This window comes from Phascolarctos cinereus, unplaced genomic scaffold (assembly GCF_003287225.1).
Source record: "Phascolarctos cinereus isolate Bilbo 61053 unplaced genomic scaffold, phaCin_HiC Scaffold_5;HRSCAF=322, whole genome shotgun sequence".
Taxonomy (NCBI): domain Eukaryota; kingdom Metazoa; phylum Chordata; class Mammalia; order Diprotodontia; family Phascolarctidae; genus Phascolarctos; species Phascolarctos cinereus.
In genome coordinates, this window is record NW_027555958.1 from 454,242,878 (window position 1) to 454,268,936 (window position 26,059).

The window sequence follows — 26,059 nt, forward strand, 5'->3', positions numbered from 1 at the left end:
ATTCCAGCCATGTAAGTAGTAAGTGACAGTGTAGGGGTCAAGCCCAGATGTCCTGACTTGCAATCTAGTGTTTTCCCAGTGTAAGGGGAGTTCAATCAGGGGAGTCTCGGACCAGTGAGATCTCGGTTAACCCGAGGAGATTCCAGTTTGCCCTGCCATGGAGGTGGCCACTTGCCCTGGACACAGGGAAATTCCCAGGCTGGTTACCAGTGGCTGACAGGCTGGGGCTGGGGAAGGGGGATACCCTCCTGTCAGAGGAAGCTTTCTGCAGAGCCCCGTCTGTGAAATAAACGGTTTTCACTCTTTGCTGCCCTCGGATTTCCAGGCTCCTGAAGTGCAATGGATGGGGTTGGGAGCAGAGGTGGGGTCATCCCTGCCTCCTACCCGGCTTCGGCTCCACCAGTGAGGGCAGAAAACTCACAGCTTCAAGAGATGCCAGCACACGATGAGCCTGAGTCTGGGATTGGGGAGGAGCTCCCCTGGTCCTAGCCACCCCCTTACGCCTTTCCACTTCCTTTTCTGAGCACAGGCAAGAGCCTAGAGAGAGCCCATCCTGGGAATGGGCTTTGCCTGGCTAGATGAGCTCTCATGGGGAGTCCCGGGTTCCAGCATTCCCAAGAAATCAAGAGTCTGAGTCTGATTGCCTTGGCACCAGTCTTCTAGAGGGAGGAGACAAGAAGATTTGAGTTCAAATCCCACCTCAGACACTTACTGGGGAAGTTACTTAACCTCTGCTTGCCTCAGTTTCCTCATCTGTGAAATGGGGGTAATAATAGCACCTACCTTGAAGGTTCATTGTGAGCATAGAGGTTAGCTATCATGATCATCAGTATTAATATTTGGGAAAAGAAGTATTTTCCATTCAAGCTCTGATTTGGGATCCAAGTTGTCAGTGGAAGGCGACCAACTAATTTTCAAGGAAATGGTGTTGAAGGCCAGTGACGGCCCGAGTAGCCCATTTTTAAATGTATTGTTAAGGCATTTTGTTATTTATTGCACAATCACTTCCCCAACATCTCCACACACACACTCCCATCTTCACTTCATCAATAAATCATTGTCAATAAACATTTCTTAAGCACCTACTATGTGGCAGACACTGTATAACAGAGACAGCAACTGGCAGAATCTGTGCATGCCTCCCCTCTGCCCTGTACTGCCCCGCTGTAGTTGGGGTGGGGGAAGGCTGTGCCATCCTTGGGCACTGGGGCCTCTGTCCACCATGTTATCAGCTCCAAGTTCCGATTCTGCAGCTACAGAATTTCGGGCTTTGCCTACATGATCCCCCTGGTTCCACTTTCTTCACTTTGCACCAGCTCATACGAGTCTTCCCGTGACCCAGTTGTGTTCACCTCATTAATTTTCCACAGCCAACCATTGTTGACCATTCTCCGGCTGGTGGACACGTACTCAGAGCGCTGAGGGTGTCTTATGCTCCTTAGGTTAGCTCCACGACGTTTCCATGATGTTGGTCATTTTCTCTTAATTTAACTCCAGGGATGTGTAACTTTTTTTTTTTTTCAGTGTGGGCGTCTCCTCCACTGACATAGGTGGAAACGTCTCCAATTCTTGGTAGAGTCTTCATGAGTTATGGCAGCCGACACATCCAGAACCCTGAGGCTGACATGGTAGTGCCCCCTCCAGACTTAGCTGGGCTGGTCAAAGCCCTTACAGTTAGGACAGACCCATCAGACAGAGCCTCTGTGACCCTAGCACAGCCTTTGAGAAGATGCAGCCACGGTCTCACCACCAGGAGGCAGTGAAGGAGGCATTCATTCATTCATTCATTCATTCATTCATTCATTCATTCATTTAACAAACATTTATTGAGTATTTACTGTGTATAAGGCAGATCCTAGTTGATCTGGGTCCGAAAGATGACTAAGCCACGGATCCTACCCTCACAGGGCTTACTGTCTAGCAGGGGATTAAAGACACACACACAGATGCCTAGAATACAAAATGTGGGAATTCAGTTTGTGTCTCCATGAAATCAGTGCTAACATGCCTCCCCCTCCCTGACAGTGGGACCGTCCTCAAGTTATCAGCCGCGAGACTTTGGTCAAGTCACCTCTCCAACCGCAGGCTCCTCCTTTGTGGAATGAGAATAATAGCACTCCCAGCACCTTACAATCATTATTTCATTTGTTCCTCTCAACAGCCCTGGCAAGGAGAAGCTATTGTTATCCTCACTTTACAGATGAGGAAACTGAGGCAGACAGCAGTTAAACGATTTGCCCTGGGCCACGTGTCTGACCCAAATGGGGTCACGGAGAGTCGAGTGCAACGGAAGTGACTCAGCAGCAATGCTGAACTGCTTTTGGTCCAGGAAACTCGTCAGTAAAATCAACTTTCAGGTTTGGGATTCTGTGATGGTCTCTCTGTGGTTGTTACTAAGCGGAGTCTGACTCTTCGTGACCCATCTGGGGTCTTCTTGGCAGGGATACTGGAGTGGTTTGCCATTTCCTTCTCCATCTCATTTTACGGATGAGGAAACTGAGACAAACAGGGTGAAGTGACTTGCCCAGGGTCACCCAGCTAGTACCTGAGAGGGTGGTCAAATAATACAACAATGGCCTTGTGATGGTGAGAGCCTAGCCCAAAGCGAGTGGAGAGGCTCACAGTGAGAGAAGTGGTGAATCCTTGGGTTTAGCCCAAAGGCGGGAGCCATTTGTAATTCTGCGGTCAAGTCAAATCAACAAGCATTTATTAAGTGCTTACGGAGTGCCCTGCCCAGGGCATCCATAGGCAGTCAGGGAACTCACTTTCTATTGTAGGAAAACCTCAAATAAACAAGGGGGAGGGGGAAAGGCTGGGGGGGCTGGAGAATGGGCTTTCTGGGAAGAATCTCCATTGGAGGCGAGGGGCTGGGGAGGCCTGGAGGTGAAATCCGGGAGAGTATCTAATCTCTCCAGTGAAAAAAAAAAAAAATATATATATATATAATATATATATATATATATATATACAGAGAGAGAGAGAGAGAGAGAGAGAGAGAGAGAGAGAGAGAGAGAGAGAGAGAGAGAGAGAGCGAGCGCAAACTGTTCTAACAAATGCAAGCAGAAACTCCTAGGGCAAAATGGAATTTTCACCTAGTCGACTTGACTACCTTCACCCAATCTGAAATTTTTGCCAGTTTATCTCCTGGGCCTCTGGAAAGTGCTTGGAAGTTAAACGACCCATTATTGTGAATGAGGTTTTGTTTGGAGCCTAAAGATCCTCCCAGCTCTAGCTCTGCTTTCCTCTTGGCTGGAGATGAGAACAACTCAGAAAGCGCCTGCGTGGGGAGAGCTCGTTATTTGTCTTTTTAATCACTCCTGTTCTTTGAATAAGCTTGGATGCGTAATGCTCCGAGAGGAGAGAGGGGGCCTGCCTTCGTCTCCCCACCTGCCTCTTCCAAGAGCCTGTGGAAATGCTCTCACGCTCCTCCTGGTCACCTCTGGTCCTTTCAGGCAATCCTCTCACGTCCTGATCTCAAGGTCCTTTCCAATCCCGGCCCAACTCCTCTGGATGCGATCCATTTTATCACGGTCCTTCATGAAACGTGGCACTCACACGGTATTCCAGATGTTGGCCATCTAGAGCAGAAGGCACCAGAACTAAAAATCACTAATTCCTAAATGCAAGCTCGTCTGAGGAGACTGAGATGTTGTTGGGGGCAGACAACACATTACGAGGGCTCCACCCGACTCTTTGAGACTTACCCTAATTTGACCTGCACGGCATAATGGGGGTTGAAAACAACTTGGCAGCCCGTCTTCACACAGGTCCTTTACAGTTTTTTCCAAGTGAATTCCCTGATATATGTTAAAAGGATCCATTTGACAACCAGGGGTATGATGGGTTGAAAGTGATGTTCTAACTTTGAGTCAGATATGAGACTGGGATCAGGAATCCCGAGCTTGGCAAGAGAAAAGCAATTCAAAAGACAGACCTGAAAATGCCTCGGCTTCCATAACTAGCAGGCTGGGCAGAGCTGCAGGAGAAAGTTATATCTCAGAAGAGGTAAAAATAGTCCCCGAGGTGACTGAAGTAAAGAGGATGGCAGACTTCTCCCAAAGAACAGCAGAAGGTAGCAGACACATGCACAGAAAGCGGTGTGGGAGAGAGAACAGAGCTGGGGAGAAGCATCTGAGGATGGTACATCCTCTGGGGACTTCAGCAAAGGACACTGTTGATTCTACCCTTGCAACACCTCTGGTATTTGCCACGGTCTCCTCTGACCTGCCCCCCCCCTGGTGCAGACCCTTGTCCCCTCACACCTGGACTATAGCTGCGGGTGGGTCTGCCTGCCTCAGTCTCTCCCCACTCCAAGTCAGCCTCCATTCAATTGTCTCTAAACCAGCAGTCTGACCATATTCAATAAACTCCAGTGGTTCCCTCTTATCTCTAAGATCAAATATAAAACACTCTGATTTTTAAAGTCCTTCATCACCTGGCCCCTTCCCACCTCTCTAGGCGTGAACTTTCTTAGACTCTTCGATCCGGGGACCCAACTCTAGGCATTTTTTCTGGTTGTGCCCCATGCCTGGAATCCTGTTCCTCCTCCTCTCTGCCTCCTGCCTTCCCGGGCTTCCTTCAAGTCTTAGCTAAAATCTCACTTTTTACGAGAAGCTTCTCCCATTCCGTCTGAGATCACCTCCAGTTTATCTCGTCTGTGTCTTGTATATCCCTAGTTGTTTTCTTGTCTCCCCATAGACTGTGAGCTCTTGAGAGCAGGGACTGTCATTTGCCTTTCTCTGTATCTGAAGTACCTAGCACAGTGCTGGCACACAGTAGGAGCTTAATAAATGCTCATTGAGGGGCAGCTAGGTGGCACAGTGGATAGCGCACCAGGCCCGGAGTCAGGAGGACCTGAGTTCAAATGTGGCCTCAGACACATAACACTCACTAGCTGAGTGACTCTGGGCAAGTCACTTAACCCCAATTGCCCTCACCAAAATAAATAAATAAAATAAATGCTTGCTGACTTGACTCTACATTGAATATGTGCTTCCCCAAACATATGTCTTCTTTGAACACATGTTCCCTACATGTGTTCTGCTACCCTCTAGCATTATGGCAATCTGTGGCAAAGTGCACTTCTGTGGGTATGGGTATGAGGGGCAACCCTTTTTGTCATTTATGTGACTATGCTGTTTAACTAAATGCCTTTTGCTTGGTGTGTTCTCGAGTTGGCTGGTAAATGAAACACACGTTTGGGGCTCGGGAACTGTGGTTCTCAGGTTGCTGACCCCGTCCCAATGTGCCTCAAGCTGGGGTAGAATCCGGGGGGGGGGCAACATGTGAGGAGGGGCCCTGGGCACAATTTTAACTCTTCACCTAATGGGTCCTACCTTCCCACAGTCATGTTAAAGTTGTATTTGCAAAGCTTTCACTCATGTACGCATCTTTTAAAACGGTTCCCTCTCCAGGAGGTTTCTAATGAGCCTGAGGGAGAGAGAAGATATTATTAGAGTTATTCATCCTATTCAAACTCATTATTCTGATGAGCTATGGGCCTTTTAATTTTCCTTTGCCCAGGCAGATTGGTAACAACGCCCAGCCTTCAGCTGAAATGATTTTGTCAAGCTGTGCCAGTTTGGGAGCAACTAGAATATTTATCTTGCAAGTTAAAGAGAGGAAAAAGCAACAGCCCCAAACCTCATTAAACAAAGTAAGTCTAGCCATATTTAAGGAAAAGGACTGTGGGAAGTAAAATGATCCCTGTGTGCCCAAATGAAAAATGGGCCCAACAAATCCTCTGGCTTCTCCTGGCTTAAAGGGATTGCTTTGGGCAGGAGTGGGCTGAGCATTTACCACCATCATAAATTTCCACCTGCAGCTGGAGGGAGAAAGTTATAAATTAAATAAATAAGTTTGATTAAATTTCCAGAGTACTTAACATTATTACGGGTCTTGGGACAGCATGTATAATGTAACTTCTACATCATTCGCTCTTGGACTCTGTTTGGGATCTCAGGAGACTCTGGTGCATTTAGAACAAGTACAGGGGAGTCTTAACTTTTTCTTCCATTCAATATAATCCTTTTCTGAGAAATGGCCCCATATGAGGATAAACATGGAAATGCTTCTATTTAAAATGTCAGCACATTGGAAGAGTCAGGATTCATAGAATTAAATGCTGGAAGGGTCCATGAAAAAGCATCTTGTCCAACCAAACCTTTCATTTTATTTGATTTATTTTTAAAATGAATTTTTCGTGACTTGTGCCTGAACATCACTGTCATTTCTGGAAATGCCCTTCCCCTCCTCCCCCTTGATTCTCCCTTGAAACAAAGCTACCCAGTTCAGCAGCAACATCCTGTACAGTGACCATGGCTAACACACAAAATTTCCCCCTTGCTGTCCCCAGTCCCTCTTACGATAGGAAAGAAGGTATGTTTTCTTCTCTGTTCTCTGAGACCGTTCTTGATTCTTCTGGTGCTCAGAGACTGGCTTCTTTTCAATCATCTTTCTGGTGAAGTAACTCAACTCTAGACTCACTTGTCCCTGCAGGCTGGGTCTTCAGGAGCACAACTGAACACCCAGGTCAAGGTACCCCAGGGTCCTTGCTGTTCCTTGAACAAGACCCTCCATCTGTAGCCTTCTGGCTTTTTCTCCGGCTGTCCCTCATGCCTGGAATCCTCTCCCTCCTCAAATCTCCCTCCTGGCTTCCTTCAAGTCCTAGCTAAAATCTCACCTTTTTACAAGCTCTTTCCTATGAAATTCCCTCCAATTTACTATATTTAAATATATAGACCACATATACACACAGACATATATATATATATATATATGTGTGTGTGTGTGTGTGTGTGTATGTGTGCACATGCATTTGCACGAATATATGTATATATACACACATGAATATTGTACATTGCTGTTTGTGTATTGTTCTCCCCTTCGATGGTAAGCTCCGTGAGGGCAGGGACTGTCCTTGTTTCGGTATCCCCAGTGTGTAGCTCAGTGCCCAGAGCATAGTAGGCATTTAGTAAGTGGCTGTCGTTGCCTGATTGAAGAACTCAGGGTCACCACCACACTTTAAGATGGGACCCAGAGGGTGACTTAGCCGATAGCGTTAGAGCAAACCCATAACCTTCAGAGCTAGCCCCTAGAACCCTGGGAGGGAGGGGTTGCTAGCAAGCTCTCTGGGGACCCTGCTGCTCAGCGTTGGTGGAACTTGGGATGAGAACTCCCCAGAGTGTATATAAGTCTACATTTGTCCATGGGTGCCTGTAACACCTACATTTTTCGGTTCACACATTTCCTGGTCACATCCATGGAAAGTGGCAGAGTTTGATTTAAAGAGATTAAATGACTAGTCTATTGGGATCACAAGATAACTTAGAGCTAGAAAGAAACATGGAGGCTAGTCTATCCCTTCATTGGACAGATGCCCATTTCACAGATGGGTAAAAAAAACAGATCTCAAAGAAGTGAGAAGTGGCAGCACCAGGGTTTGAACCTCGGTATGAATTACAGCGGCTGAGAGATCACTGGCCTGAAGTCGGAAGACCAAGAACTGAATGACGGCTCTCCATTTACCGTTCGCTGTGTGGTCTCTCCTGGGGAAGTCACCTGCCTTCTCTCCCAATCTCAGTACATATGTGCCCCACATCCCATCTCACAGGGCTGCTGGAGAGTGCACTGTAATGTTTGGGCCCTGTGAAAAGTCAGATGCAGTAGCCCCTCAGGCCCAAGGCCTGGCTTCCCCAGCCAGCCCCACGTGGTCACTCTGTAGGACAAATACAGAAAGCATCAGTTTGACTTAGCCAATATTTTAAATCTATGAGGGATTTTGCTTTAATACTGGTGACAAACGATTCCCTGGGAATGAAAATAACTGCATTGCCAGGCTGGTGACTGTTCCTGAAACGTGTGTGTCTCCATACGCCGACATTTCAGTCTAACCTGAAGACCTCGTGTTGGGTATAAAGCTCCATTTCACTGCTCGAGTTTTGCTCATGTAAGCGCTGGATTTAGGCCCAGAGGTATCCAGCCTTATTTTGATTTAGAAAAGCATGTAGTTAGATCCCACTGAAGTCTTTTTTCTGTGTCTCTGGGAGAGATGCAGTTACCACATCTGTACACAGAGTAAACCAACAGATGAGCCCCAGTGGGAAACGGCCCCTCCTACTTTGACAGCACAGCCTCTAAAGCCACTCCCTGCTCTTAAGTCCTGGGACCCTCAAGCCTCTTCCAGCTCCTTGTCTGGCTCCCCCTTTTTGCTGAGCCTGTACAAATTCTCTCTTACAACGTCACTGTCTGGGTACATGTCTTATCTCTGCCTCAATATCCTCCCACCTCCCGTGAGACTTCAAGCTCCTTCATGGCCAGAACCACAAGGCTCAGATGGAGCTTCTTGGAGGAGGTGGCCTTGAGGATGAGTAGGAATCAGCCGGGCAGCCGAGGAGGGGGCATTGCAGGTGTCAGGGACAGTAGGGGCAAAGGCGTGAATGTGCTGGGAAGGAGGAGCCCGGTGTGATTTGAGTATCTGGGGGAATAGTGGGAGATAAAATAACAATTATGATTGTTCTTTTAAGTTTACAAAATGCTCTATTTCTGCCCTCTCCTTGAGCCTTCCGACAATATAATATATATGATAATCCTCATTTTATTTTATAAATAATCATCCTCGTTTTACAGATGAAGAAACTGAGGCTCCAAAGGGTGAAGGGATTTGATTGCAGTCATAAGGCTTCAAGGGACATTTAGAGCTAGACTATAGGAAGCCTTGAATGCCAGACCTAAGAGGTGTGGACTTGATTCAGTAGGCGACATTTCTGCAATGGAAAAGAAGTTGGGTCTGGAGTCTAGACAGACATGGATTTGAAGCCTAGCTCTGAGACTTGCTGTCTGTCTGTCCATATGGAAAACTCATTTCCTGTCTCTGAACCTCAGTTTTCCCATCTGTATAATGGGGATCATTACACTTTGTGCTTCACAGGCTGTGTTAGGAAAACATTCTGCTGGTACAGGCCCTCATCACCTCATCCTCCAATTACCACTCCAGCCTCCTAACCGGTCTCCTGGCCTCAAATCTCTTCCCATTCTGATCCATCCTCTCTACTGCAGCCAAAATGGTCTTCTTAAGCTGCAGGTCTGACCATGTCACCCACCTATTCAATACACTCTAGTTACTCTGGGATCCAGTATACACTTTTCTGTTTAAAGTCTTCCACAGCTCACATTGGACTTACCTTTTCAGCCTCATTACATTTGTCTCCTTCTCTTGAACTCTACATTCCGGCCAACCTGGACTTCTTGCTCACCTGTTCACCCTCACATAAAAACTCCATGGAAATATCCAAATAGGAATTAAGCGCTAAGCAGAACCATATCAAGGAAAAGGGAGCATTTGGATCGAAAACTCTTGAAATCAGGTGAAATCAGGGGCAATTCATTTTTTCTTATCTTTACATGGCCTGACTTCCCCTGAAAAGCTGCTACATTCACTGGCTGTTGTGACCTGCTATAGTATTAACATTATCTGTCTTTCAATCCTCCCCCAAAAAAGTATCTAAAAAACTGAATTCACCTGCCTGGCTGGCTACATTGATCAAATTAAGCGAATAAGAAATCACTAACAAACTCTTGTTATTTACATGTATGCCCTGTTCCCCAGGAGAAGAGGGTGATGGACACTATCTAAAGTTGCAGAGAGGTGAAGAAGGATGAGGGGGAGAGGTCATTAGACTTGGCAGTTAAGAGGTCACTGGTAACTTTGCAGAAAACAGTTACTGTTGAATGAGAGATCAGAACCTGGATTGCAGAAGGCTGAGGAGCCGTTACAATTAAATTAACTGTAATAAATTAATAAGATAAAATAAATTGTAACAAATTAATTAAGTTACAATTAAAATGTAATCACAGATTCACCGATTCTCGGACCCTAAGGGTCATCTTGCCTGGACAAATAACCCCCTCTACAACATACTCACTGTGTGCTTATCCAAAAAAAGGAAAATGACCAATGTTGGAGGGGCTGCCAGACAATAGGCCCCACTGTGGGTGGACAGCCACTCTGGAAAGCAACTTGGAACTAGGACCCCCTAAGTCACTAAACCCTGCCTACCCTTTGACCAGTGCTTCTCTTACTAGACCTATTGCCCAAGGATATCAAGCAAGTGGGAAAGGACCCACTTGAACAAAAATATTTATGGTCACTCTTCCTGTAGCGGCAAGGATATGGAAACTGAGAATGGCTGAACAAATCTTGATCTCTTCATGGGATGGAATGCTACTGTCTTATAAGAAATGAAGAAGGGAATGGGTTCAGAGAAACCTGGGGAGACTTGTATGAAATGATGCAGAGGGAACTGAGCAGAGCCAAGAGGACGATTTATTCAATAACAACATTTATAAAAACAAACAACTGTGAAAGATTTAAGACTGGATCGACACAATGACCAGTCATGAGTCCAGAGGAGGAGACGTAGCAGGCTGCCCACCTCCTGACAGGAGGCAAACATGGCGGACATGGCCAATGGGGAAATTTATCTTGCTTCACTGAGCATACCTGTTACAAGGGTCTTCTTCTCTTCCCCCCCCCCCACTCCCAAGTGGGGGAAGTAGAAGGGAGAGAAAACAAATGCTTGTTAATTGAAAAAAAATGTTAAGTGGTCCAGCTTCTGCTTAAAGACCTCCAAGGATGGGGAACCCCCCCAGGCTACTCATTCCACTTTGGAGGGACTCTCATCAGTAGAAAGTATACCTTGATATCAAGCCTAAATTGGCCTTTCTCCTGGTGCTCCCAGGATTGCCTGTTGGGGGCCAAGCAGAGCAAACCTAACCCCCCTTTCAAATGACTTCAGATACTTGAAGCTATGTCCCATCTGTATCCAAGGAATGGTGAATACCAGACTTGCAAGATTTAGTATAAACTGAATATTAAACACTAACACAATAACTTTGCTTTGTTACTATAATATCTAAGTAAGTACATTTTACACATACAACGTCATAACAGATGCTCAGTCCCTTCTTCTAAGGTTCCACCTGGTTACTTTGTCCATTCATTCTAATTTGCTTTGCTTCATACCACTGCAGGTTGAAAAGATTCTTTCCTCTGGGTGTTTTTTTTAAAATTTATTTTATTTATTTTGCTTTGCCTTACTTCTCAAAGATTGCTCTAGATTTCTCTATTTTCCCTATATTTGTTAAATTTTTAAAATAAATACATCAACAGTTTTACAATATTTAAAGACTGATAAAACTGCCAGGTTAGCAGTGAAATTATGGCTAGAGCGCTAGGTCTGGAATCAGAAAGACCCGAGTTCAAATCTAGCCTTAGACACTTACCCGCTATGTGACCTTGGACAAGACACTTAACCTCTGTTTGCCTCAGTTTCCTCACCTGTAAAATAGGGATAATAATAGCATCTACTTCCCCGTGTTGTTGTGACAACAAAATGAGATAATAACTGTAAAATAATTAACACAGTGCTTGACACACAGCAGGTATTATATAAATGCTAACTATTTGTATTATTTGGTCCAACCCCCATCATCCCTCATTAGCTAGTATGGAAGATGATGCAGGGGACAAAAACCCTCTAGTGGCTCACCAGTCCTCTCAATCCTAGAGGGGACCTGCTTTTTTTTTTTTGCAAGTTTTCATTCCTTTTAAAAGTTTTTGTTTATTTTTCTCACCAATTGATGGTACTTTATTTTTTCCAATAACACATAAAGACAATTTTAATTTTCATTTTTATAAAATTTTGAGTTCCAAATTTGCTCCCTAAGACTATAAGCAATTTGATACAGGTTATACATTATATATCTATATCTATATCTATATCTATATCTATATCTATATCTACATCTACATCTACATCTACATCTACATCTACATCTACATCTACATCTACATCTACATCTACATCTACATCTATCTACATCTATATCTATATCTATATCTACATCTATACACACACACACAATGATGTAAAACCTATTTCCACATTAGTCATGTCGTGAAAGAAGAAACAGCTTGCAAGAAAATACTTTTTTTTTTGCAAATTTTTTTTTTCATGAACTTGTAGAACATGAACAAACATGCATTTCCATAAGTAAAGAGTAGGACTGTCTAGGAAACCTTGGACCTGTCACAGATAACATTTTTTTAAACTATAAAACAAATCTACTATGGCAGTTTTAACAGTGCCTTGTTTTTCTGTTTCTTTCTGAACTTTCTGGTGCGGTCTTCTGTGTACCTTAAAAAATATTGAATTGACTTTATTTTATTTTCTTCTAGTGCAGAGGATGCTAAGAAAGGGGAAAACTGGCCCTGTCTTCAGGGAGCGTACATTCTAAGGGGAGAGCCACCACCCAAATGACTACATACAAACAAGATGTAGGGTATGTGTGTGCTGCCCATGTAGCTTCCGTGTTTACATATCGGTCAGTCTAGTGTGACTTTCAGGGAGATAGGAATAGAGCTCTCTGGGGTCTTTTCCACCCACTCTTCCCTAAGGGAGACTGATTCCTGCCAGGAGGGGAGCAGGAAATTGGGGCCATAAGGGTGGTCACTCTCCTCTCCTTAGAGAAGCAGAACGAGGCCAGAATTATAACTCTAAATACTAGGGGAAATAATATTCGGGTTCAAGCTTCACTCTGATCCCTATCCCTTAATGGGGGAGAGGCATCTAAGCTCTATATCCAAGGCTTGTCTCCCTTCCTCCCAAATGCCCCTTCCACAAAGACCACACATAGCAAACAGCAAATAAACCCATTTATTAAAGCCTGGATCAGACAGAAATTAGAGATGTTATGCAGAGGAGAGTATACCAGACAACACACAGAGTGAATGAGTTTTCCCGCAGGGAGAGAGGTATCTCAGCTCAAAGACAATAGAGAGAAAGGGAGAATGCCCAATTTTACCTAAGGGGAAGTCTCCCAGTCTCTGGTGGGGTAAGGTAGGGCTAGGGACACAATGAAAGCACAAGCCTTTCTCCCTGTTGGCTTCTTCCCAGAGAGTTTCTCTCCCTGCAGAGACCTGAAGAGACTGTGGAGTCCCATATTTTCTCTCTGAAGCCAGAAAACGGAAGCCTAAGCCCTCACCTCTCTCAAGCTGTGGTCCACTCTGACTCTCAGCTCATACATAGTACATTGGATAATCTTGGACACCCAGATTAAGAATCCCCAATTCTACTCATTTTGCTGAAGAGGAAATTGTTTGTTTGTTTGTTTTCACCAATCATAGGTCATCTGGGCCTGGGAAGGGGAAGGGACTCTCCAGGGGTCACACAGAGGTTAAGTAACTTGCCCATGGTCACCCAACTAGTAAGGAGCAGAGGCAGCATTCGATTTCAGGTCTTCTGGTAGTACATCTCTGGGGTTCTCACCACTAAAGCAGGTTTAACTGGTGACCATCACAAAGGAAGCATTTCCTTCTAGAATTCTCCAATGTATCCGTGAATGGCCCCACTGAGGAGGACCTTAGAGGGAATCTAAGTCCAGTCTTCTTATTTTTGCTTTTAGGCCGTTGGGGTTAAGTGACTTGCCCAGGGTCACACGGCTAGTAAGTGTCAAGTGTTTGGTCTGAGGCCAAATTTGAACTCAGGCCCTCCTGACTTCAAGGCCAGTGCTCTATCCGCTGTGCCACCTAGCTGCCCCTCAGTCTTCTCATTTTCTAAAGGAGGAGACTGAAGCCCAGGAAGAAAAAAAGACCCATCCAAGGTGCCCAAGGCAGAACTAAACGTATGTCCTTAGGCTTCCACTTCTCTGTGGGTTCCTCCAGGAGCACACTGACATTCCAAAGCCTGTCACTTTGGGCATTCAGAATGTCAGAGACGCTGAGTGAGCTGGGCTGCATTAGAACCAGACCCTACCGCTGGGAGAGCCGGTCATGAAACATTTTGTTGTGTTTCGGTTGTTTCAGTCATGACCCCATCTGGGGTTTTCTTGGCAAAGATACTAGAGCGATTTGCCATTTCCTTCTCAGTTCATTTTACAGATGGGGAAACCAAGGCAAACAGAATGAATGACTTGCCCGGGGTTCCATCCAAACCCTGAAATTTTGGACTCTTTCAATTAGTTGCTTACTCATATTCTCCAAGTGCAATGAAAATTCACATGGCCATATGACGCATTATCCTGAAACCCACAGAGTCCGCATGGGAAGAATGTGTAGTGAGTGAAGGCAAATCCTTTCTTCTCTCAGCATTCGATTCCTTCCTTAAATTTTAGAAAAATGACTCACCAAAACAGTTAGCCGGAGAGCTGGCCTTGGAACCGGGAAGATCTGTGTTCAAATCTTAGCTTCAAGTCCTGACTCTGATACCAAGGGGCTGTGAGACCGTACACAAGTCAGTTACCTCTCAGTGATTCAGGCATCTTTCTAGTACTTTAGATATAGAGGGAGTTTTTGATATCATCTCAGGTCTAGCCCCTATCCCTTACTTTTTAATCTAAATAATATCAATACAATAATTTAAATTTGCTTTTCAACTTAAACAAGTGAAATTCAGCACGCAAAACATCACAACTTGTCAGTCCCTCCCTTGCCCTATGTCTTTATCGGCTTCCTTCTCCCTTCATACTGATTCACTTTTCCTCTTAGATGATTGAAATTAGTGTAGACCCTATGCTTCTGTTTTGCTTTACTTACTAAAGGTCTCTCCTATTTCCTTGCAGTCCTCATACATCTAATTGAATTATAGTTTTCCATTACACTAATGTACCGCCATGTATTCACTCGTTCCCTCACTGTCAGATGTTTGGGTTGCTTCCAGATTAGGTGTGCGGATTTTGCAGTCATACAGTCCTGCCACGGAAATATTTGGACAGATAGTTCCTATTTTTATTTTTCAAAAACAAATAATTGGGTCAAAGGGGATGATTACTTTTCTAACCTTTCTCGTAAACTGCCAGATTTTATTCCAAAAAGACTCTATAAGTTTGCAATACCACCAGCAACAAATGAGCGTACCTGTTTCTCCATAGCCCCACTAGCACTGAATTTCATTGTTTTTTAAATCATTTTTGCCAATCAGTCAGCTAACAAGAGGCTACTTTGTGCACAGTGCTACAAGGTGGAGATACAAAGATAAAAAATGAAACCATCCAGATCTCAGCTTTCTTCATCTGTAAAAGGAGGAGAATAGAACCTAATTTCCAAGCTACCTTCTGGTTTTACCATTCTATGAAACGAATTTAAATCCATTTCCAGAAATACTTATTTAACACCTACCATGTGTAAGGACTTGCTAAGTACAAGGGATAGAAAAAGAGAACCTGTCCTCAGGGAGCATACCTGTAATACAAGGTAGAATGTGAGAAGCATAAAGAAAAAGTATAGAGATAGCAATGAGAAATCTAGGGGAGAGATGGCTGTTATCAGGGTGGGGAAGGGTCAGGAAAGATGTGATAAAGGAGCTGGGTTAGACTCTGAGACCCCCTCCCAATTCAGAGATTCTATGAGATCATAGTCTATTAGACTATTATTGTCCAAGGTACCACTCTCCTCAGTACCCTTGGCTGGATATCTAGGTCTCTCCTGAAACCTCTCCCTCACTCGCCATATTAAATCTGTTCCCAAGGTCTGTCCACTCCACTGTCAAAATATCTCTCACATTAGCCCCCCCTTCTCACTGCCGTCACCCTGGTGCGCACCCCTCTTCACCTCATTGTCCTTGCCCCAAATCCGTCTGTCCCAATTTAGCCACCAAAGTGATTTTCCTAAAGCAGAGGTCTACTTAATAAACCCCAATGACTGTTACCACCAAGATCAAATATAAAGTTCTCTGGCATTCAAGGCTCTTCCAAACCCATCCCTTTCCTCTGCCTTTCCAGTCTTCTCACATTTTCTTCCCTCCATGTTCTCTAGGGCACAGTTATACCCCCCTTCGCACAAGAAACCCTATCCCCATTTTTATTCCTGTGCACAGGCTGACCCTCACAGCTACAATGATCACTTTTCTCACCATGGCTTCCTTCAAGACTCAGTTAAAATTCCACCTTTTGCAGGGGGCCTCTCCTCCGCCCCTAAGGCCCTCTTAGCTACTGTGCCTTCTCCTCTGAGGTGACCTCCCATCTCCTCTGTCCAGGTCTCATTTCTACCTCCCGTTTTCGTGTTATCTCCCCCCATTAGATGGTGAGCTCCCTGAGGGCAGGGCCTTTCTTGGTATCCCAGCACTTAGTACAGTCAGTGCCTGGCACACAGTAGGTGCTTAATAAATGCTTCCTGACTACCTGCCTGCCTAAGACCTCCCATCTAATAAACTACAGAGCTGGGAGGTGAATGAATGAAGTTTTTATTAAGAGCTTCCTAAGGTCCAGTGCCCAGTACTGGGAGTACAAACAGAAAGAGGCAGACATCCCAATACCTTGTGGAGGAAGGGAGAGTTCAGAGGGTCAGGCTCCAAAGCCAGGGTGGATGGCAAAGGTTAGTGCCTCAGTTTCCCAGAAAGGACTGCATTTGGGGTCTCTCGGCTCATGCTAACAGAGGGAGCGTCCACATTTGATGGGAGGGGTCCCAAAGGAGGGATACTGAGTGCCAGAGGAGAGGGAGCTCCGAGAGGGGGGGAGGGGTCAGGAAGGTTTCCTGGAGGGGGTCCCCGCCCAGGCTGGGTCTTAAAAGACGGGAAGGTTTTGCCACGTTCGGTGCTGGAGGCTGGGAAATGACATTCTGCTCCCTCAAAATCCGGGCCCACTGTACTCTTTCTTTTCCTTCAAGGGCCAACTCTGCGTCACCTCTCCCTGGAAGTCTTCCCCGCTACCACCACCCTGCCTCCCCCACTCTCCCAGAGCACTGTCTCCGTGCCTCCCTGCCCCCATCTCACTCATCCCCCCACTCACCCTTCTCTGTGATCTCTGTTAGTCTATGTAACCAATAAGAGCTGGATGTCGTCACCCCCTCACCCCCCGCCCCCCAGTGGCCAGCCCCTTCTAGGGTCGGGTGAATCTTTTTTGGATCCACTTGCCCCAGCAGGGGAAGGGCATTCTTTTCCCTCCTGTACCTACGCCACCTACCCAGGCTTACAGTTCCACACGTCCACATGTTGCAAGCCTGTGGTCCTGGGGGCAGGGGCAGTCTGTCTGTGTATCCGCTCGGCCTGGGAACACCCAGGGCTTAGTGCTTGTCGGTGGCCCTGGACCGTGGTGGAGTGGGGCTGCACGTTCCGAGCCTCGGCCAGAGCATGCTTCAGAGCCTGCACTCGCTAATCTAAAGGCGATTTCCACCTGCGTTCGCCACCTGGATCCGAGAGGATGGCTGGACTCAGAGCCTACTGGAGACAAGCCTGCCAGAAGCTCCCCTAGGGAGGCAGCCCCGAAGGGCAAGGACGTCTGCAGCCAGCCAGGCCCCTCCCACCTTCCAAAAGGCTAGGCCCTTTGGCCGGGTGGTTCTGGCAAGCGATCTGGCCCAGAGCGGAGGAAATTTCGATGGCGAATTCATTTGATGCTCCCAGGATAATCACGAGGGATGGGCCAGACTTCGAAGTCCCTAGTTTTCAGTTAAAATTTAGTAATAATCGTAAACAAAACAAGGGACGCCTTGGGCAAACTGGAAGAATCGGTAGTTAGGTGCCCCACTCCTTTTTTTTCAACTTTGAAATTTTTATTTATCTATTTTTTGAGTGAGGCAGTTGGGGTTAAGTGACTTGCCCAGACTCACACAGCTAGGAGGTATTATGTGTCTGAGAGCGGATTTGAACTCAGGTCCTCCTGACTCTAACCACTGCGCCACCTAGCTGCCCCGAAAATTGTTTATTTTTATCTCCTTTATGCATACCGTCTCTTTTTCTCTCCCACTCTTCCCCCATACATCTTTATAAACGTATATCTTTGTATATGTATTTGTATAATTGTGCATATATATACACACAGAAGACGAGTGTATTGTCTGCACACAGCAGGCGCTTAATCAGTGCTCTTGAGACCGACTTGGGGGAAGGGCTCCTCTGGGTCTAAGATAGATTCCCGAACGTTGCTCCGGGCAGGGCCCTTGGAGCTCTTTCGTGCCACGCCTCCCCCCTTGCACAGAAGAGAGGGGAGTGCCTAGCGAGGGTCATGTAGGTTCGAGGGAGCACAGCGAGGGTCTGAACCCAGGCTCTTTGCATCCGGGGATCTTTTCTACTTGAGCCTTGCAGAAATGCTCCCTCGGTGTCTGCTTCTGCAAGGAGGTGGCAAGTGCGCGCGTCGCGGCGGTTGCAAGGGTCCCGCCACCCTTCCAAAGTTCCCAAGCGCAAAAGATTTCCTAACTTGGTCTGGGGGTGGGGGGGCACGCAGTCCAGGCTGGCAGAGTTTGGGGAGGGAAACCAACCCAGAGCCTCGCGCTCAACCGGAGCAACCCCCCTCCCCCACTTCCCCACCACACCCTCCCCCCACCCAGAAGGTCTCCATGCAACAGAAAGCTCCCGGGGACTCGAGGTGAGCGCCATGCACTCCTCCAGCCCAGAGACGGCGGAGGAAGCCCGCGCTGGGCCTCAGTTTCCCCTGCTGTCCGAGCAGGCCGCCGGAGCCTATGCCTGTCCAGGCTGCCCGGCTCCGATGAGCACGGAGACCCCACGGGGCTCCCCTCCGCGGGCTTCCGGGGTGCAGGGGCCTTTGCCGCTCTTGCACCCGAAAAAGGGGCTGCTATGCAAATGGTCTGCAGAAGCGCCGACTTGCTACAAGTGTAACGACCTGGAGGACACGGGGCTTCCGCCGGGGCGCCAGGAGCAGCAGCAGCAGCGGCGCTCGCCTGCTCCGACGGCGCCGCCTCCTTCTCCCTTCAGCCCCGGCGGCCGGGCCGTGAAGACGGAGCCCCCCCAAAGAGGCCCCCGCCGACAAGATGCTGCGCACCCCGAAGTGCTCCCGCTGCCGCAACCACGGCTTCCTGGTGCCCGTCAAGGGCCACGTGGGCAAGTGTCGCTGGAAGCAGTGCACCTGCGAGAAGTGCTATCTGATCACCGAGCGACAGAAGATCATGGCCGCACAGAAGGTGCTCAAGAGGCAGGTGCACGACGGCGACGAGCCCGACGACCCGCCCGGAGAGCCCGCCGTCGGGCCGGGGCCCGCGCCCTGCGCCCGCCCGCTGCCCCTGCCCGTGCCGGGGCCCTGCCCCGCGGATGCGGGCCCGGACGGCCGAGCTGCCTCCTACGGGGGCCCTCGGCCCGGCCCCCCGGGGCCGTTCGAGCGGGGCCCCGGAAGCAACGGCGGGGGCGGCCACGTAGGCGCCGCGGAGGCCGCAGGGGTGGGCGCCCGGGGCTTTGATGGCTGTTGCAAGGCCGGGCCCCGGCGGGCTCTGCCGCTGCCCATGCCCGTGCCCCTGCCCGCTCCGCCGCCGCCCCCCCCGCCACCGCCGCTCACCGCCTCCACCTCGGCTTCCTCTAGCCCACCCTATGCTGACTTCGGTAAGGACCCTCGATCCGGCCCTGCGGGACCCTGGGCCCACAATCCTGGTGTATGGAGGGGGTGGGGGGGGGAAGCCTGGGCCGGAGGGAGGCCCGGCGGCTGCAAGGGACGCCACCCCCCCCCCACCCCCGTCCCGGCAAGCTCCCTGGTTTTACAAAGGGAAAACAGGCCTGGAACCCAGTAGCTAGGCCCCGGGACTTCCCTTCCTCCTTCACGCCCAGAAAAGGCAGCTTTTCCGGCCTCGTGGTTGCTCTTGTAGGTTGCGGCAGGCCATTTCTCCAGCTCTCTGGGCCTCAGTTTCCCTGTTTCCAAAAAGAGGATTGGGTTAGATAACTCTCTCACTTCTGCCCCCTCTTCCCCCAAAGCCGACGGCTTGGGACCGAGGGGAACCCAGAATGTCTAAGGGTGAGAGCAGTTCCTTGGTGGAATGCGGGTCCGTCCGCCATTTGGCCCCCAGCGCCTCCGAGCCTCGGCTTCCTCCTGGGCAGAGTGGGGCTCATGATGGTGCCTGGTCTCCCCGCCTCCTTCGATCCTAGACGGGCACCCTTTAATCCAGCCCTGTCGTTCTTAAAGCTGGGGAAACCGAGCCCTGGGGTAGAGAAAAGAAGACTTTGGAAATCTAAAAGTATTACGGGGAGGGGGCCGTTCTCTTTTTATAGAGTCCAAATGTCTTAATGTAATTTTAGGCTTTGAAAACTTACCCCGTTGAATTTGAAATGCATGATATTAAGGTGGGAAGGGACCTTACAGAGCACGTAGGCTCAACTTTCTATTTTACAGAGCAGGAAACTGAGGCTGGTGAGGTTCTGGGATTTGTCTGAGGTCACTCAGTAGTGGGAAGAAGATGAGAACCTGGGCCGCCTTCCCTCCACCCTCCACCCCCCACCCCCCTCCCTATCGGCCTCGTTATACTGTGCTCAACTGGACACAATTCCCACAAAGTAGTGGGGGGGGGGGACACGGCATGATAATTATAACTTGCATTTCTTTAGGCCTTAAGTTGTATGTGCCCTTTGATATTTACAAAGCACATTCTGCACCACAACCTTGTGCTATAGGTAAGATATGGGTATCTATCTGCCAAGCTAAATACTCTGTAGAGTAGCTATGATGCAATCAGTTAAATAATTTGAGAAAGTACTTTTATAAGCTCATGTATGTGAATTTCAACCTCATAATGTTCTGGAAAAAGCTGGGATTTGGCATCAGAAGACCTGGGTTCAGATCCCATCCTAGCTACCCTGGGCCAGGCATTATTGGGACTCTTGTTTCTTTGAGTGGAGAATGGGGCTGATGTCATAGTACTTTGACCTCAGATCTGGTGGGAGGAAAATGCTTTGTCAGTGAGTTCTAGGGCTCTGTGTCTAGTGAATTTCCCTTATGAACACTGTCCTTGGATGGGCAGTATCACCGTGCCTTAGGGCTTCACTGCTTTTGTAGGTGACTCTGGTTTTCTGTCTTGGGCCCTTGTTCTCGTCCTCCTCTAGGGCGCCCTTCCAACTTTGCCCCAGAATGCGTGATGGGGCCTGAATATCTGGAGAGAGAGCCGTCTAAAGTGTACCCTGGTTATGCCAACATGTACCACTACCGCCCATTCCCGCTGGGCCTCATCAACCAGCCCGGCTACCGTGGCTCCCCCGCTGCCCCAGCGATCCCCGTCCAGAGGGGCTTCCGCCATGTCCCCAGCAACCATGGAGCGGGGACCTCTTCTTCTTTGCTAGTGAGTAGTGGGCTGGGGATTCTCTGGCTTCCGCCTGTTCTGACTTTAGGGAAAATTCAGTTCTGCTCCGTGCTGAGCTGTTGGCTGTTTTTAGTGATTGCTAGGTGAGGAAGTTTGTTCCCGTCTTTCAGAGTTGTCCTTTGAAGTAATGAGTTCCCTCTCCAAGTCAGAGCTGATTTGATTGACCCCTCCTGCCTCTCCCCAAAATGACTCCATTTCACAGAAGAGGAAACTGAGGCCCAGAAAAGAGAGAGCACGGTACAGTGACAAAGACACATGCTCTTGAGTCTGGAGCTGGGTTCAAATGCCATCTCTAATATTTCCTAGCTGGATGAGTTTGGACAAGGCCCTTCAACTCTCTGGGCCTCGGTTTCCTTATCTGTAAAATGAAGGGGTCAGCCTAGGTTGCCTCTGAGGTCCCTTCAAGTGCTCAGTCTAGTGTCCTAGGACCCTCGGATCTCCGCTCTGACTTAATCATTACCCCTTGACAAGCCCCCACCCCCACCCCCACGGTGCTCTCTCCATGGGGAAGCATTGCATTCTAGATTCTGGCATCTAGATTAACCTCTTCCCCATTCACTGAGCTGTCTTGTCAGAAAATAAATCCCTGAGCCACAGATGGGGAATTTTCTGGCTTTGGAAATGTGTGCATTCATTTAAAAACAACCAGTATCTCTTCCAGTGTCTACTGGAAAAAACTACCAGACACTCTTCCAGGGTCTCTAATGCTACCCTACTTCCTGCAGGGTCCCCCTCAAAGGTCACCAAGAGCCCTGGAATCCTTGCCTTCACTTAGGTGGCTGCTGGCCCACTGAGAGACGCTTGGGGGGCTCGGTGCAAAGAAAGCAGCTGGGCTGAGACAGGGACAGGGTCTGACTGACAGGTTTGCTAGACGGGCTCTTTGTGAAGCCTGGATGATCTGGGCTGCGTTTATTCAGACAGCTTCAAGCCTCCCGCCACAGCCCAGTCAGTCCCCACAGAGCAGGCGACACCGGCAGGTCCTTTGTGGCTTGGGACAGAATCATTTTAATTGCTCTTCCAAGGCCCAGAGGAAGGCGAGGTGGTTGTGATGGACTGTTTGGGCCCCTTCTTGGCTGGTCCAAGATCCTTCGACCTTCAGACAGTTGGGCTCTGGCCTCATCCCTCCCACCTCCCAGCTGTATCCAGCTCTGTCAGCCCACTGCCCCTCCACAGCTCCATTTGGTCCCAAAGTGTGCCCCCCAGCCCCTGCCCTTTTAAAAGAAGTGAGAGGAAAAAAAAAGAGACAGCAGACGTGTTTGGTTTCCATTCAGGAAATAAAGAAAAGAGGTAAATACCCCCCAAGCACACGGCCCAGTGACGGGGAGGGACAGGCGACCTTGGTGTGGGCCTCCGCTCTAAGTGCTGCCTTTTTCTCTGTACCCCCTGCCCCGTGTGGACTCACAGCTCTGGTCTCTGTTTTCAAAGATGCAGGATACTAGTGGAGACTTCAGACAAGGCTACTACCCACCGCTGCCTCAGTTCATCCCTCCGAGCTTTCTGCCAGGGATACGCTATATCCCGCCTCCTCTCCCACTGAACATTCTGGCCGACAAGGAATCGACTGGTAGGTCAGGAGGGCTGCCACCGAGGGGGTGGGGAGGAGCTCAGGAAGGGAAGGCGGGTCGCCAAGTGTGGCTGAAGTGCCTGCTGTGTGTCTGCCGGTCCTGGCGAAGCTGATAGAAGGACTCATGAGAGAGAGAGACGGACCCCTGTTGACAGACCCAGTGGCTTCCTGTCAACTCTGGTTTCAGAATTGTGTGTGCCTAGAAGAGGAAAAGCGAATTCGAGCAGACAAGTTACCCCCTTATCCAGATGCCTTTTCTTTTGTCAGAAAGAATCCCCAGACATAGAGCCCCATTGAGCCAGGGCCCCACCCCAGAGAGGCAGAGGGTTAGTAAACAGAGCACTGGATGGGAGATGGGGAACTGAGTTCAAATCCTGCCTCGGACTAGCTCTGTGGCTGTGAGTAGCTTTGTGCATTGGGAGGAACCTAGAAACAAATTTTGTCATGTTTTTTCAAACCGATAACCCCAGCCTCGTTCTATTTCCCTTTCAGCCACCCTGACCGATGTCTCGGACTCGGGGGTGATGTGTGAGCACAGCCAGCCGTCTCCGCAGGAGCCGGCCAACTGAGTGCCCGGCTGGGTCCTCAGGGCACACCCGGCGTATGGAGAGAGAGGGAGTTGGCCCTGCCGCCTGGCTGCACCACCAGGAGGCAGAGGGACAGGTGTCACCAAAGCGGTGCTGTTGGTCATTAGTTAAATGTTATGTTAGGAGAAGTCTCATTGACTCTAGATAATTAACCTGGGAAAATGGGGGCCAGGGATGGCCAGGCTGGGGACGGAGAAGAGGCGTGTTCCCACTGGGGGAAGGGGAAGGTGGTCTGGCCCGGTTTGGGGCTTCACTGGGCCAAGAATGAATTGAGTGTTTCCCCAGCAGAAGACAGAAGGGATGGGCCAGCCCCTGAGCTTCCCCAAAGATTAATTTACTTCTTCACCTGGTTCCCTTTCCCCCTTGGGATTTTGGAAGGGACCAGCTGTGGGCAGGCCCCAGCTGCCAGGGGTGGGAACTGTTCTACTCCCTTAGATATTCTAATCATGGGCCAAAGATGAGTTGGGGGCAAAGGGGGAAATGCAGCATCACCTAAAAGTAAGAGAGAGGGTCCTAACTCCCTCCTCTTTCTTTACCGCCCCAGCCTCAGGACCCTTTGGGGGGCCCCATCCACTTTGCAGCCCTGCTCAGTCCCCAGGCTGACCTGAGCTGCCCCATTGAGTCAGAGACCAAAATGTTTCCTGTTTCAAGTCCGTTGTAAGGCACCATTTCTTCGGTTGAGAAATTTAATTCTATTCAGTGTTGAGCTATTAGCTGTTTTTATGGTGATTACTAGGCCAGGATGTTGGTTACAGGGCACTGGTTTTGACCTCGCCAGACAAAATGGAGCTGTACCCAGCTTGTAACCTCAGCCACCTCCTGCCGTGCTGTGGGGGGGGATGGTTTACTGTTTCAATAAAAGAACAAAAACAAAAAAAAATCAACCTGACGCCTTTATTTGTCCAGAGTGGAAGGTCTGTTCTTCGTATGGCAAGTGGGGGGCGCTGAAAGAAAGGCAAAGACAGGCCTGTTTTCAAGACGCTCACAGTCTAATGGGGAGATCTCTGGAAACAAGATGGAGATAAAAGGTTAATTGGAGATCGTTAACAGAGGGAGGGCACCAGAATTGGGAGAGGCATCCATAGAAGGTGGGATTTTAGCCAGAATTTGAAGGAGGACGAGAGATGGGGGGCGGGGAGCATTGAGGCCCAGGGGGATGGGCTCAGAGTGGACAGATGGAGTGTCTGGTGCTAGGCACAACCAGGAGGCCAGTGTTGCTGGATCAAAGCCGGGGGGGGGGGGTAATGTGTGTAAGGTATAAGAAGACAGGGTAGTGGAGAGGGGGAGATGGGCTATGAAAGGCTTTGGACTTCTGACTGGGCCTCGGTTTCTTCATCTGTAAAATGAGGAGGTGGGTATCTGCTTTCTCAGGCCCTGGGAAGGCTGGTTTGAGGGAGGATTATCTGACTAGTGCCGGGATGATGAGGACCTGACAGGTGATGGCCAGGAGGGTGGAAGAGGGGAATGTATCAGTCAGTCAGCAATGATTTATTTAGCACTTACAGAAGGTAATTAATAAGTGCCTGTCAAGTTGATTGTGTGTGAGAATTATTTAGGAGGAAGATGGGCAGGGCTTGGCCACCGATTACCCGCTGATGGGATGCGGTGGGGTGAGAAGAAAGGGAGGATTGGGCACGATGCCCAAGGGTTTGGGCAGTGGGGAGGAGGAAGGGATGGGTCTGAGGAGGAAGGTGGCAGCGTTTTTGGTGGGCAGCTAGCGAGCATGCCCTCAATGACATAACGCACTGAATGGTCACCTCAAAGACCTCCTGAGAGGGGAGGCCCCCGGCCCCCAAAACTCTCCCCTTCTGCAGTCCCTCCTCAGCACAGACTTGAATTATTGGAAAGTTTTTCCTGACTTCAAATCTTAAGTTTTACTCTTTGTGCCCTGCCCCCCCCACCCCATTATTCTTCGTTCCGTCCTTGAAGGCTAAACACAGTGAGACAAAGCCCTCTTCCACGTGACAGCTCCTCACGTAACAGGGATATGCTGGGCTTCAGGTGACATCTAGCTGAGGGGCCCTCACCTGGAGTGGGAAATTTGGGGCTGGTATTTCAGAGAAGTATTTTTTTCTTTCCTTTTGGAGGTAATTGGGGTTAAGTAACTTGCCTGGGGTCACACAGCTAGTAAGTGTCTGGGGCTAGATTTGAATTAAGGTCCACCTAACTCCAGGGCTGGTACTCTATTTAGCTGCCCCTCACAGAAGGATTGAGTAGGGACTGGGGAAAGAGTTTTGGAGGTATTCATTCAGCCATTCAACAAAGACTTACTAAGCATTTATTATGTACAGAGGCCTGTTCTAGGTGAGTCTAGGTAGTGAATAAGGAATGACGTGCACGCGCGCACACACACACACACACACACACACACATCATCGTCATTGTCGTCTTGAGTGATCAATGTCTAATGAAGTCTCAACATGAAGTACTGTGTCAGGCCTGAGGGGAGAGGCTCAGGAGGAGGCAGGTTTCTTGGAGGTATTGGCATATGAATTTACCTCTAAGGGAAGGGAGGCATGTTGGCGGATGAGAGAAGGTGGGACAGTGGACGTTTCAGGCACAGGGACCAGTATGAACAGAGGCTGAAGAATAGGGAGCAAGTTTAGGGACCAGAGGAGAGTTCAGTCTGGCTGAAGCATAGAATGCATGGTGTGGCACTGTATGAGATAAGTCTGGGGCTTGAATGCCAGCTTCAAATTTACTTGGTAGGCAATACCAAAAGCCTTTGAGAAGATGAGGGAAGGGGCAGCTAGGTGGCGCAGTGGATAGAGCACCGGCCCTGAAGTCAGGAGGACCTGAGTTCAAATCCGGCCTCAGACCAAACACTTGACACTTATTAGCTGTGTG

The 26,059-nt window shown here is 48.8% G+C and overlaps 1 protein-coding gene across 1 annotated transcript; it reads left to right on the forward strand.

Moving 5' to 3' along the window:
* Nucleotides 1-18,736: 18,736 nt before the first annotated feature.
* On the forward strand, nt 18,737-24,038 carry DMRTB1 (DMRT like family B with proline rich C-terminal 1). The gene is made up of 4 exons (XM_020987517.2): nt 18,737-19,319; nt 20,808-21,040; nt 22,487-22,625; nt 23,118-24,038. The coding sequence occupies exons 1-4, from the start codon at nt 18,758-18,760 to the stop codon at nt 23,192-23,194; spliced, it is 1,011 nt and encodes a 336-aa protein (XP_020843176.1). The 5' UTR covers nt 18,737-18,757; the 3' UTR covers nt 23,195-24,038.
* Nucleotides 24,039-26,059: the final 2,021 nt, after the last annotated feature.